The 12,984-nt window shown below is 42.6% G+C and overlaps 1 protein-coding gene across 1 annotated transcript; it reads right to left on the reverse strand.

Moving 5' to 3' along the window:
* Window positions 1-4,702: 4,702 nt before the first annotated feature.
* LOC140491797 (trypsin inhibitor ClTI-1-like) lies at window positions 4,703-6,891 on the reverse strand. The gene is made up of 4 exons (XM_072590199.1): window positions 6,837-6,891; window positions 6,157-6,197; window positions 5,958-6,067; window positions 4,703-4,779 (listed from the first exon to the last, which is right to left on the reverse strand). Exons 1-4 carry the CDS (start codon window positions 6,889-6,891, stop codon window positions 4,728-4,730), a joined length of 258 nt encoding a protein of 85 aa, XP_072446300.1. The 3' UTR covers window positions 4,703-4,727.
* Window positions 6,892-12,984: the final 6,093 nt, after the last annotated feature.

A 12,984-nucleotide genomic window follows, 5' to 3' on the forward strand; every position in this document is an offset into this window, starting at 1 on the left:
TCACACCACACCAGGGAACCCTGCCCATAGTCTCAATTCTATAAAAATAGCACAGGATGGGATGAAACAGGAAGCAGACAAGAAATTTAAAAATCACAATTTTGCTAGTGGAGATAAAGTATTAATGTTACTCTGAGTGGTAGGTGAACCTTTAAAGGCAAAGTTTAGTGGGCCTTATCAAATCAAACCAAAATTGAGTGAGGTGAATTATTTGGTAGGAATGCCAGATAGAAGGAAATCTCAGAGTATACCATGTGAATATGCTCTAAAGGTACCTTAATAGGGAAGGAAAATAAAAGTTACTGGTGGCAACACAGATTGAAGAACCAAGTTCACATGATTCTCAGATTATTCTCAGGTCAAATTGGACACTGAGGAAGTTTTCAAAAATTGGGATAAATTATTGAATTACCTTCCAGTAGAGATCAAAGTGACCTGAAAGAGATATTGTAACTACATGGGGAGATATGTGGGAATAAGCTGGGAAGTACTAATCTGATTATGCATAATGCTGATATAAGAAATGGTGTTTCAATTAAGTAACATCCTTATAGACTTAACCTTCTAACGTTAGCACAGGTCAGAAAGGTACACAGGCATTGAACAGATATTTTGTGTCAGTCTTCACAGTGAAAGAAATGAATAATGTGCCAGTAACTGACAGAGACGAAGGTAGGTGAGGACCTGGAAGCAATCATTATCATGAAAGAAGAAGTGTTGACCAAGCTAATGGAGCTAAATAGAGACAAGTCTCCTGGCCCTGATGGAATGCATCCCAGGGTTCTAAAAAAGATGGTGGGAGAGATAACAAATCCACTCTTGGTAATTTTTGAAAATTCACTGAACTCTGGAGCAGTTCCAGCAGATTAGAAAACAGTAAATGTGATGTCACTGTTTAAAAACAGCAAATGTGATGTCACTGTGTAGACAAAAGATGGGGAATTATAAACCAGTTAACTTAGCTTCTGTAGTGGGGAAAATGCTTGAGTCTATTATCAACAAAGAAATAGCAAGGCATCAAGATAGAAATTGTCCTGTTGGGCAGATTATATTCATTGGAATTTAGAAGGATGAGGAGGATCTGATAGAAACATATAAAATTATGAAGGGAATAAATAAGATAGAAGCAGAGAAGATGTTTCCGCTGGAGGGTGAAACTAGGACAAGAGGGCATAGCTTCAAAATTAAGGGGAGTTGATTTCAGACTGAATTGAGAAGGAATTTCTTCACCCAGAGGTTGTGAATCTATGGAATTCCCTGTCCAGTGAAGTAGTTGAGGCTTCTTCAGTAAATGTTTTTAAAGCGAAGATAGATAATTGTTTGAACAGTAAAGGAATTCAGGCTTATGGTGGGAGAATGGCTAAGTGGAGCTGAGGCCATGAAAAGATCAGCCACGGTCTTATTGAATGGCAGAGCAGGCTCAAAGGGCCAGCTGACCTACTCCTGCTCCTAGTTCTTGTGTTCTTTTGAAAGAGATTGAACACATGCTCAAAGACAACATAATCAAATTGGGGTTGCAGTGAATGGAGCACACATGGTTTGGACCAGTTTAAAGTCATGCCATTTGCTATGAAATATATGCCAGCCACATTTCAAGAACTAACCAATACAGTCATTTCAGGATTACCCAATTGTGCGGTGTACAATGGTAATCTGGTGTTTTTTAAACATGCCTAGAAGAAACATTTGCAATAACTATTGGAATTGTTTGATCAACTTCGGGAGGCAGGCTTGATGATAAACCTGGCTAAGAATGAGTTCCCAAAAAGCCAAAGTTAGCCACATTATTGGACATGGACAAATGGTCCTATGGGAAGTGAAAACAAAGGTTACTGGGGAGTTTCACATACCATTGATGAAGAGGGAAACACTGCAATTCCCAGGAATGAGTGTTTTTTATTGGAGGTTCATATTGAATTTTAACAGTATGGTTGCTCCACTGATTGACATGTTAAGGAAGTGCAGAATATGTCAGTGGATGGTGAAGTGTGAGAAAGCCTTTGACAACCTGAAAGTTGTGCTGACAACTGCCCAGTGTTAGCCACACCTAATTACACAAGTTATTCAAGGTGGCTATTGATGCGAGTCATGTGGATGTTGATGTTGTATGCTTACAAGAAGACAATGAGAAGGTAGAAAGGTGGTTTGGTTACTTTTTCAGAAAATTGAATAATCATCAACAGAAATGTTTCACAACTGAGTAGGAGACTTTGAGTTCGGTGTTGACATTGTAATATTTCAACATTTATATTGCCAGTAATGTGTCTGAGACAATTGTTTATATTGGTCATAGCCCCTTAAAGTTTATGGTACTTGGCATAAATAGTGAGTCAATGGCTTCAGTATAAAGCCCAATCTTAGCCGTGTACTCGGCAGCGTCTTCCGCCAGGATCAACTGGGCCAAATGTTCCGGACTACTGGTCGGTCCGTGGTGGGTGGACTCTCTGCTGGAGGAGTTAGGGGGGTTCAGCTGGAGTACCACCCATCTCCTCTACCTGGGAGTCTACCTCAGCCCGGCTGAGGAATCCTGGCCGGCCAACTGGCAGGAGCTGGAGGCCAAAGTCTCGGCTCGCCTAGGCCGCTGGACAGGACTGCTCCGAGTGCTATCTTACAGGAGTCGAGTGCTGGTCATAAACCAGCTAGTGGGCCGCCATGCTGTGGTACTGGCTGGTCACTTTGGTCCCTACTCCTGGCCTTGTTGCTGACATCCAGAGAACCTTGGTCGACTTCTTCTTGGACAAAAAGATGCACTGGGTCACCGCGCAGGTTCTGAGTCTCCCTATTGAGGAGGGCGGTCAGTCGCTGGTGTGCGTCCGCACCCAGGTCACGATGTTCCGCCTTCAGACCTTGCAGCGATATCTTTACGTCGAGCCTCCTCCTAGGTGGTGCGCCCTGGTGACGTATTTTTTCCACCAGGTGCGTAACCTCAACTACGACACACAGCTCCTGTTCGTCGACCGTGACGGTTTGGAGGTCGCCCTCAAGACGCTGCCTGTCTTTTACCAGGACCACGTCACACCTACCCTCCAGCTGGAGTAGTGGCTGTCGTCAGGGAGCCGTTGCTCAGGAATCCAAACCTCCATACTCGTGGGTTTGAGTGGCTGTCGGAGGGGAGGGCTGTGGCGGCGAGGGTGACCAGGGTCAGGGACATGTTGGGTGCCGGGGGCCTGGGCTGGACGCTGCCGCAGGACATAGCGAGCAGGGCAGCGGTAGATGTCCGGTAGATGGTCAAAGCCATCAGACGCCTTAAAACGGACCCGATGTAGTGCACCAGTTGGAGGACGCTCAGGTGTGCAGTGGGATCCCGTCCGCGCTCACCCCAGCCCGGACGGAATTCCACAATGGCCCCAAGGTCCCGTACTTCCCGCAGGAGCCTGTGCCCCACAACTTGAGCCGTCTCCGGAATTTTAATTTTGTTCCTTTCCAGGGGGTAAAAAGGCGGGCCCTGTATCGACTGCTGCTGAACACCGTCCACCTCTTCTCCCTCATCCACCGTCCGGACACGCCTTGGCGTGCCCATTTGCCACCGGGCAGTGGGGATCCCCAGTGGAGGGCTCTCTATGCGGGAGTCCTCCGCCTTTCTCTCGGGGATCTGGGGTGGAGGGTGCTGCACGCAGCAGTCCCCTGCAACCGCAGGTTGCGGAGGTTCACGGACTCCCAGCCCAACTGCTTGTTCTGTGGCGCTGTGAAGTCTGTGGACCATGTATATATTGGGTGTCGGTGTTTGCACTCCCTTTTTGATTTTCTCAAAAACCTCCTCCTCTGCTTTTGGTTGCACTTCAGTCCCACGCTCCTGATCTTCGGGCACCCAGTACGGAGGAGGGAGGGCAGGTCTGAAGACCTCCTCGTGGGTCTGCTCCTGGGCCTGGCCAAACTGGCCATCAACAGTTCGAGGCTGTGGGCCGGGGAGGGGGTCGTTAGGGCCGACTGCCTGCCCCTCTTCCGCGAATACGTTAGAGCCCGCGTGTCTTTGGAGAAGGAGCACACGGTGTTCACCAACACCCTGGAGTTGTTCAGGGAGAGGTGGGCGCCGCAGGGAGTGGAGTGCATTATTTCCCTCTCCAACTCTATTTTGATTTAGTCCCTACCCTCCCCTTCACTGTTTTAATCACACAGCATTGCCCTTTGATGTGAAGGGCGGTGCTTGTCACTGGCCACTCGGGTGTTTTCCTGTCTTCCTGGTGGTGGAAATTGAATAAAGATTCGTGCACCTTGTGTCTTTCACTGTGTCTCACACCTGCACACACACACCATGGGTGCTGGGGAAAAAATAAGCACCACCGCAGTTAGGCGGTAGTGTGGAGGAGAAAAAAAAGCCCAATCTTTCGTTCTCCACTTGCCATTTAATACCAGCACAACTGTTTCTGCCAAGTTCAATACCTATCTTGAATAGTGATGGATTGTCATATTCATAGCTCATAAGCCCTGCTGAACTAATCACCTGCTTTTATGTGGTATTTATTGTTCATACTTTGTTAATTAAATTGTTGCTCTTAGAACCAATTTAACTACCTGCACTGTGGTAAGTAGATTTTATCAAGAACATGCCTTGTTAAAAAGCAGGTAAGTGTTCTCACGATATTGTTTTAACAAGGATCTCATACTGACCTATCAAGGAAAGGGAAAAAAATGCAATATTAAGTTCTGTTCATATTCTGTTTATTTTGTTCATAATTACTCATTCATTGCTTTTACAAAATACGCTCCATCTTCTGGTATTGAAATGTCTAACGGTTGCATTCTGCATGTTTCGTTATACGGATGTTGACTTTCCTTTGTCTGAAAAACAATGCAATATATTCAGTTTAAGTTCTGCTACAGTTCCCCTTATTGCTTTTCATTGCTGACAAATTAGACAACTGAGCACAGATGCTATGCATATGGGAGCAAGAACTTTGGTGAATTTTTAAACTAACAGATGAAAAACAGAGTCTAAGGTGATACTGGCTGATGTACAGCAAAAACATTTGTGTGATCTCACTATGTTCCCACACATAAACTCAACACAAAGCCACTACTCATTACCATAGCCTTGGAGTATTTTTGACCATCTGCTTATTTTCCCCAGATCCAGCTACACCCTAATTCTAGTCAATGTATAATAGTGTTATAGTCACAACCTTACTGATTGTAATAATAAGTCTTACACTTTCTTATTTTATTGGTTTTTATTCAATTGGATATGATCACAATTAGTCTTCCTCTTTAGAGGTCATCTGTGCAAATAATCAAATTATTGTTTCTAAATTTCCTCAGGCTTTCTGTCACCTTGTTTGCCCATGTATATATTATGTTCTGCATCACTTCAAGCATGTAAATTACAGCATTTCAACACCAGAGAACAACAGACTGCCATTCGGCCCTTTGAACATGCAATCTCTTTCAATTAGGTCATAAGTGATCTGTCCCTCAATTCCATTCAGGTGTCTCATCGCCAAATCCTATCACCCTTGCCTAACAAAAATCTATCCATTTCATGAGATTTCAATTATCTCAGCTGTAAATTTCAGATTTTTACTGGCCATTGTTAAAAATATCAAAAGGTTTGAGAATATACAGATGCAATGCTTTGTTAATGATCTTTTTTCTCTGTTAGTTAATATTACTAGACTCTAGATTTAGGTTTAACATTCCCCTGCATGCATCTATTTGTGAAGAAAACAACTGGCTTCCATCTGAGACGGAAATGTTTATTGTAATTTGATTGTTATGGTTTTTTGCTTTATTTGGTACTACATTCAATTAAAACATCCAGGAACTTTACCGAATAACCTTATTGTGAGACCTTTATTAAAATTTGTAACCAAACAACAATTGCTTGCTATTTCGGATGCACACATTTAGCTCAATGTTTGTGTAATCAGTTTGTATACACTGTACAATATATGATAGAGACTTCCGTAGGTACAAATAGGTACTTTTCATTTCCTTTTAAGTAAAGGAACTAATTCACTCACTTGATCTCAAGGCACATCAAGCACTCATTTGAGTACGTGTTGCCATCTGTACCACAGACAGGAGCATAATTCCTCGCACATCCAGGTAATATGTATTTATCACAGGCAGGCTAGAAGAAACGGAGAGTTGCACAACTTAATCCTAAGATTCAAATACTGTAAATTCCTTTTTTAAGTATCAGACAACCAATCATCTTACCTGTTCAGTTTCTTCATTAATATTAATACCTTTGGACATATCTGAAATATAGATAAAAAAATTCATATGAAATGCAACCTAATGCATTCTGTACTTTGTGGAAAAACAAAACCAACTATACAAAAATAAAACTGAATGTAAATGAACTAACCAAAACATATTTCTATTGCATTAAAACGTGTCGAAGATAGAAATTTTAATTTGTCATATCTTTTCAAATGCAAGATTAACAGAAACCTATATCAAACAACATGCATCATTTAAATGGTTGAAACAGGGAATAAGCTTAATAGAACATGAGATAAATGAACAAGAGTTATAAGTTGCAAATAAAACGATGCACAATAAATAATGGACTGTTGACTATATCTGCTTATAAAGTATATTTTTAAGTACAATACCAGAGTATGGTAAAGGAATTTCCAATTGACTAAATTCTGTTACAAATTTAAAAGCTGAACTTTGATTTTTTTTTAAGAAAATTGCTTTCAGGTGTTGTATTCACATCCTTAATTTTGCAACAAGGTTTCTTTTTACATTTCTTCTATTTGTAGTCATTCATGACAAAATAATTAGGAATGTTATTAACATTGGATATAATTGGATTCATCATAATATTTCAAAGCTTTTTACTCATTTTAAAGATGACGGTGAAACATACAGGTAGAAACTTTACTTACTAGTAAAAATGAAAGCCACAATGGCAGCAATGAGGAAAGACTGTGTTACCTTCATGCTTAGTTTCCGGGGTAACTTTGAACTACTTGGTTTCAAGCAGTATTTATATCTCTACATGATCCTAGTCAGCACGTTTGTGACATCATTAGCATATGATAAAAGATCAGCTGTTGCACAACCTGATACCTGCAACAGTTGTATCATAGCTAAGATTGGAAAACAATCACTTTCAATGCTACTTGCTAAATGTTATACTTTCAATGCATTTGATTAAGAGATGGACATTAATTGAATCATTCACAATACAACTCTATGAATCAAGAATATTCTAACTTAAAGTACTGATTCCTTACATAGCATTAATGAAACTATTTGTCAAGAATTACAGTTATCAATGAATATTTACTTAAACAACATATTATGACTATACGTGAATACTAAGACATAATTTCTCCATTCTCTTAACAATTTACGATGGTTGCCTAAATCCATATTTCCTTCAGTTAGACAAGGACTAATAACCACAAACATGGATTTCAATAGATGACAAAAGAGGCTTTGTTTATAAAGTTTGGAAATAAGTTATAATTTAAACATCTATGGAAAGCACCCTGTAGAAATATGCATAAAATATGTACCCACAACACACAGAATACATTCTTATTGGTTAAGCAAAGGCTAAGTATGTGGGGACAAAAGGCAAGGAAGCAATGACAACCAAACCCTAGCTTCTAGATTCTCAAAGAGGGGTTAATCAAAGACAGCTTCACTTAAATCAGCCCTCATGTTTTATTCTCTGATTCCCAAAAGTTTGATATAGTCATGCCTAAAGACCCAAAATACTGGAGCTTTCTTTCAATGATCACACTATGTGCTGCAGGTTCGTTCCTTGGAGCTCAGGACACACACACACTATAGTACAGTAATGAGAGATTTGGCATCCTGGACATTTAAGTATACATGCACATAACAATATCATTCCTATCCTTTTACTAATAACGTTACAATATGGCATCCTCTATCTTTAAAGTCACCACAATATATCAGAGCAACTGCTTCAATCGTTAACTTTAAAGAAAATAGATGTAGAAACTAAAAAAGATTAAGAATTTACTTTTACACTTAAACTGATGACTTTAAGTGTCTTTTACACCTTGTTTACTTTTGTTAACAACTTGAATCATGGTTGTGGATTTGGAATTCATTATGCAAACTATCAGCAATAGATAGAGTCACCATCATTGCTGTAGAAGTGTATGGTAGGAGTGGTGATGAGGAAACTGATGGAGAGCATTCCCATTGTTGCCGAAGGCCTTGTGGGAATCTGTTTAAATATGTAAAACATTGCCTAAGTTCGATGAGAAGGATGTAGAAACCTTTTTAATTTCATTTAAGAATGTAGCTGAACAAATGAAAAGGAAACTAAGGAAAAGAGAAATGCTCAGGTGGTAAGGGAAAAGGAGATAACAGACAGAAGAGGTGGTGGAGGGTTGTTTTTCAGTGTGGAGGCCTGCAACCAATGGTATGTAGCAAGGATCAGTGCTGGACCCAGTTCCAGCTTCCACCACTTCCTCTAGCAGCTCATTCAATCCACTTCCCTCTGTATGAAAAAGTTGGTCCTTGGGTCCTTTTGAGATCTTTCCCCTCTCACCTTAAACCTATGCCCTCTAGCTTTGGATTCCCTGTACCCTGGGAAAAAAAAACCTTGTCTATTTGCCCTATCCAAGACCCTCATGATTTTATAAACCTCTACAAGGTCACCCCTTAGCCTCCGATCCTCCAGGGAGAATAGCACCCGCATATTCAACTTCACCCTAATGTTCAAAACCTCCAATAGTTTTGTCCTTTAAATATAAATGATTTCAATGTGAAAAATAGGAGGAATGGTTAGTAAGTTTGCAGATAATACCAAAATTGGTGGTGCAGTCTACAGTTAGTAAGGTTATCTTGGAGTACACCGGGACCTTGATCAGATGGGCCAATGGGCTGAGGGTTGTCAGATGGAGATTAACTTAGATAATTGTAAGATGCTGCATTTTGGTAAGACAAATCAGGGCAGGAATTATGAACCTTATGGCAAGGTCTTGAGGAGTGTTACCAAATAAAGAGACCTTGGGGTGCAGTTTCATGTTTCCTTGAAGGTGGAGTCACAGATAGACAGGCTAATAAAAATAGACATTTGGAACACTTGCCTTTATTGGTCAGTTCATTGAGAATGTAAGTTGGGATGTCATGTTACAGCTATACAGGACATTAGGTAAGCCACTTTTGGAATATTGCATTTGATTCTGGTCTCCCTGCTCTTGGAAAAGTGTAGCTAAATTTGAAAGGGTGTAGAAGAGAATTAAAAGGGTGTTGCTGGGATTGGAGGGTTTGAGTGATAGGAAGGGTTTGAACGATAGGGAGAGGCTGAATAGGCTGGGGCTATTTTTTTCTGGAGAATTGAATGCTGAGGGGTGACTTATAGACATTTATAAAATCATGAGGGGCATGGATATGGTGAATAGCCATGGTCTTTTTACCAGGGTAGGGGAATCCAAAACTAGAGGCTATAGTTTTAAGGCGAGAGAGGAAAATATAAATGGGACTTAAGAACCAACGTTTTCACACAGAGGGTGGTGAGCTGCCAGAAAAAGTGGTGGAAGCTGGTACAATTACATTTAAAAGGCATTTGGATGAATAGAGAGGGTTTAGAGGGATATGGGGCACTTTTTTTAAATCCAAAATGGAGGTGCAGCAGCAGCCCACTTCAGCCTCTCCAGACTGAGAGCTATTAAATCAGGAAACCTGGAGTTTGCAGACACTGTTATAGTCTGCACACACTGCTACAGTACAGGAACCAGCTCAAAACGTACCTGGATGGAGAGCTGTGGCAGGAGCTACACGATCTCGGCTTGCTCCAGAGACCAGGCCTCACCTGATGCCGGTGGCCGAGTCATGAGATGTCAGAAGCAGTGTGTGAGGAGGAAGAATTGCAGTAAGCATGGAGGAGTTCTCGGCTTGCAGCAGAGACCAGCCTCCAGTCCTCAGCCTCGCTTGATGCCAGTAGCCAGGTATTGAGTCATCGGAAGCAGTGTACAAGGGTGCAGAAGCACGGTAAGCATGCAGGAGTTTGTCTTAGGCTGGAAACAAACCCTAGCTGGCCAGCTCTTCCATCCATTCTGCTCTCCAATGTCTGCTTTCTGATCAACAAACTGGACTGCGACAGGCGTCTGTGAGTTCAGAGACTGCTGCGTCCTTGTTTTCATGGAAACATAGCTCAGGTACAGAGTTCCAGACACCGCCTTCCAGCTTGACAGGCTCACCTTGTTTCGTGCCAACAGAAAGGCAGCTCTGTGTGGTAAGGTTCAGGGTGGGGGTCTGTATGTCTACATCAATACAAAATGGTGCAAAGACTCTGTGCTAGTCTCCAGTTACTGCTCATCACTGGTGGAGTTTGTGACTGTTAGATGCAGACCATTTTATTTGCCACAGGAATTCGCCGCTGTCCTTATAGTTGGGGTTTATTCCTCCCAGTGCTACTGCTAGCGAAGCACTCTGTGAACTATATGGGGCTATTAATGAACTGATTATGGCTGGAGATTTCAACCATGTGAATCTCAAGACTGGGCTCATTAAATTCCATCATTCTGTGGACTTTGTGATGAGAGAGGAGAACACAACAGATTTGGGTGACACAAACATTCCCAACCCATACAGGGCAAAGCTCCACCCCTAATGCGGCTCCTCAGACCACATCTCTGTTATACCAATCCCAGCATACAGACCGCTCATCAGCCATGTCAAACCGGTTCTGGACCAGGTGAAAACCTGACTGGCAGGAGCCATTTCTGCCCTTCAAGATTGTTTTGAGCATACTGACTGGTGCGTGGCAATCGATGGCTATTCCATCAATGTAGAGGAGTACATGGTGTCAGTGATTTGCTACATTAGCAAGTGTATTGATGACATCGCTGTGTCCAGGACCATCTCGCCCCAACCAGAAGCCGTGAATGACCATAAAGGTGTGTGCGCTGCTGAGGACCTGTGATTCCACCTTCAGAGCAGATGACGATGCGGCCCTAACAACAGCGAGGGCCAACCTGACCCGGGCCATCAAAGAGGCAAAGCGTGCACACTTACAGAGAATACACAGCCACTTTCAGGACAGCGGCAATACGCAGAGCATGTGGAAGGGCATCCAGGCCATTACTAACCACAGAACAGCATCGCCTACTTGATGCCTCCCTCCTGGATGAATTGAACAGCCTTTATGCATGGGTTTGAGGTATAAAACAACATGGCAGTGAGGAAGACCATCCTCTTCCCAATGACCAGGTGCTGTGTCTTACCACAGTCGATGTGAGGAAAACCCTATACAGAGTCAACCCACGTAAGGCTGCTGGACCAGATAACATCCCTAGCAGAGTGCTCAGAGGATGCTCTGATGTACTGGTGGATGTTCTCACAGACATCTTCAACATCTCCCTGAACTGCTCCATAGTTTCAACATGCTTCAAGGTTGCTACCATCGTCCCTGTGCCGAAGAAATCTTCAGCATCCTGTCTCAATGATTACTGCCCTGTTGCACGAACGCCCATCATGATGAAGTGCTTTGAGAGGCTCATGGTGAGGCATATTAAGAGCCAGCTGCCCCTTCACTGGACACCTTGCAGTTCATGTATCAACTCAACTGCTCAACAGATTTCCACCACCTTCCATCTGGCCCTTACCCACCTGGAAAAGAAGGACACCTACGTCAGATTACTGTTCATAGACTTCAGTTCTGCATTTAATACCATCAATCCTCAGCATCTGATTGGAAAGCTGAGTCTACACGACCTAAATACCTCCCATTGTAACTGGATCCTGGACTTCCTGACTGGGTGACCTCAGTCAGTCCAGATTGGGAACAGCATCTCCAACACCATCAAACTGAGCATAGGCACCCCCCCACTGCACACCCCCACCCCCCCCCGCGCCCCCCACCCCACCACCACCACTCCACCACCCCTGCCCCCCACCCCCTCCCCAGGGCTGTGTGCTCAGTCCACTGTTGTTCACAAACAATAAGTCAGCATACAGAGAGGAGGTGCAGCAGCTGGCGGACTGGTGCAGAGTCAACACCCTGTCTCTGAATGTGTACAAGACAAAAGAGATGGTTATTGACTTCAGCACGGCACAGAGCGATCACTCTCCATAGGACATCGACGATTCCCCTGTGGAGATCATGAAGAGCACCAAATTTCTTGGCATACACCCGGCAGAGAATCTCACCTGGACCCTCAACACCAACTCCATAGCCAAGAAACCCTAACAGTGTCTCTACTTTCTCCGCAGGCTCCTTAACACAGTATGATCAGACTCTTTCCCATCTGAAGTTCTTTGCACAACTCGAATTGCTGCTAGAAACATGTTTATTATTTACCATTTTTCTACCACACTGTAACTTATATGTTTTGCACTTCTTATGCACTTTATGACGTGTATGATTGTGTAGTTTGTGCTATCCATGTAGCACTCATGGTCCTGGAGAAAAGCTGTCTCATTTTCACTGTATCAGTTGTATATGGGAGAAATGACAAATAAAAAGAAAGCTACTCTGGCAAATGCGGTTAGATTAATTTTGGATATCTGGTCAGCGTGGACCAAAGGGTTTATTTCCATACTGGACAACTCTATGACTATCACTCTATCTCCTCAAAGATAGTAAAGATAGTTATTTTAATATTTACTATAAAGGTAAAAGGAAAGCCATGTTGGGGAATAAGAAGTGCAAAAGCTCACATGTTTTCACTGTAATAAAGTAGGCCACATAAAGTTGCAGTGTTGGTGTTTTAGAAAAAACCACTGGGAGGACAAATGTGGGAAAACAGGATAATCAAGTAAGTTGCACTGACATGATAAGGGAAAGCACAGTGGAAGCTAAAAAGCTGCATAAGAAGGTACAGCCTGGTCACGGGTTGGTTGAGAATAAGTTGCCAGATCTCTTTAAAGACATTGCTTGTGTGGGTAAGGTTTATTCACTTATGCCAGGAAGATAGGGTGAAGAAATGAAAATTTTGAGAGATATGTGAGCAAGTCAATCATTGATGGTGAGAAATGAGGAGATATGTAATTCAGAAGGAATATTTCAGGAAAAAGTGGTAATATGTGGAATTCATGGTGAGG

Source organism: Chiloscyllium punctatum, chromosome 20 (assembly GCF_047496795.1).
Source record: "Chiloscyllium punctatum isolate Juve2018m chromosome 20, sChiPun1.3, whole genome shotgun sequence".
NCBI lineage: Eukaryota > Metazoa > Chordata > Chondrichthyes > Orectolobiformes > Hemiscylliidae > Chiloscyllium > Chiloscyllium punctatum.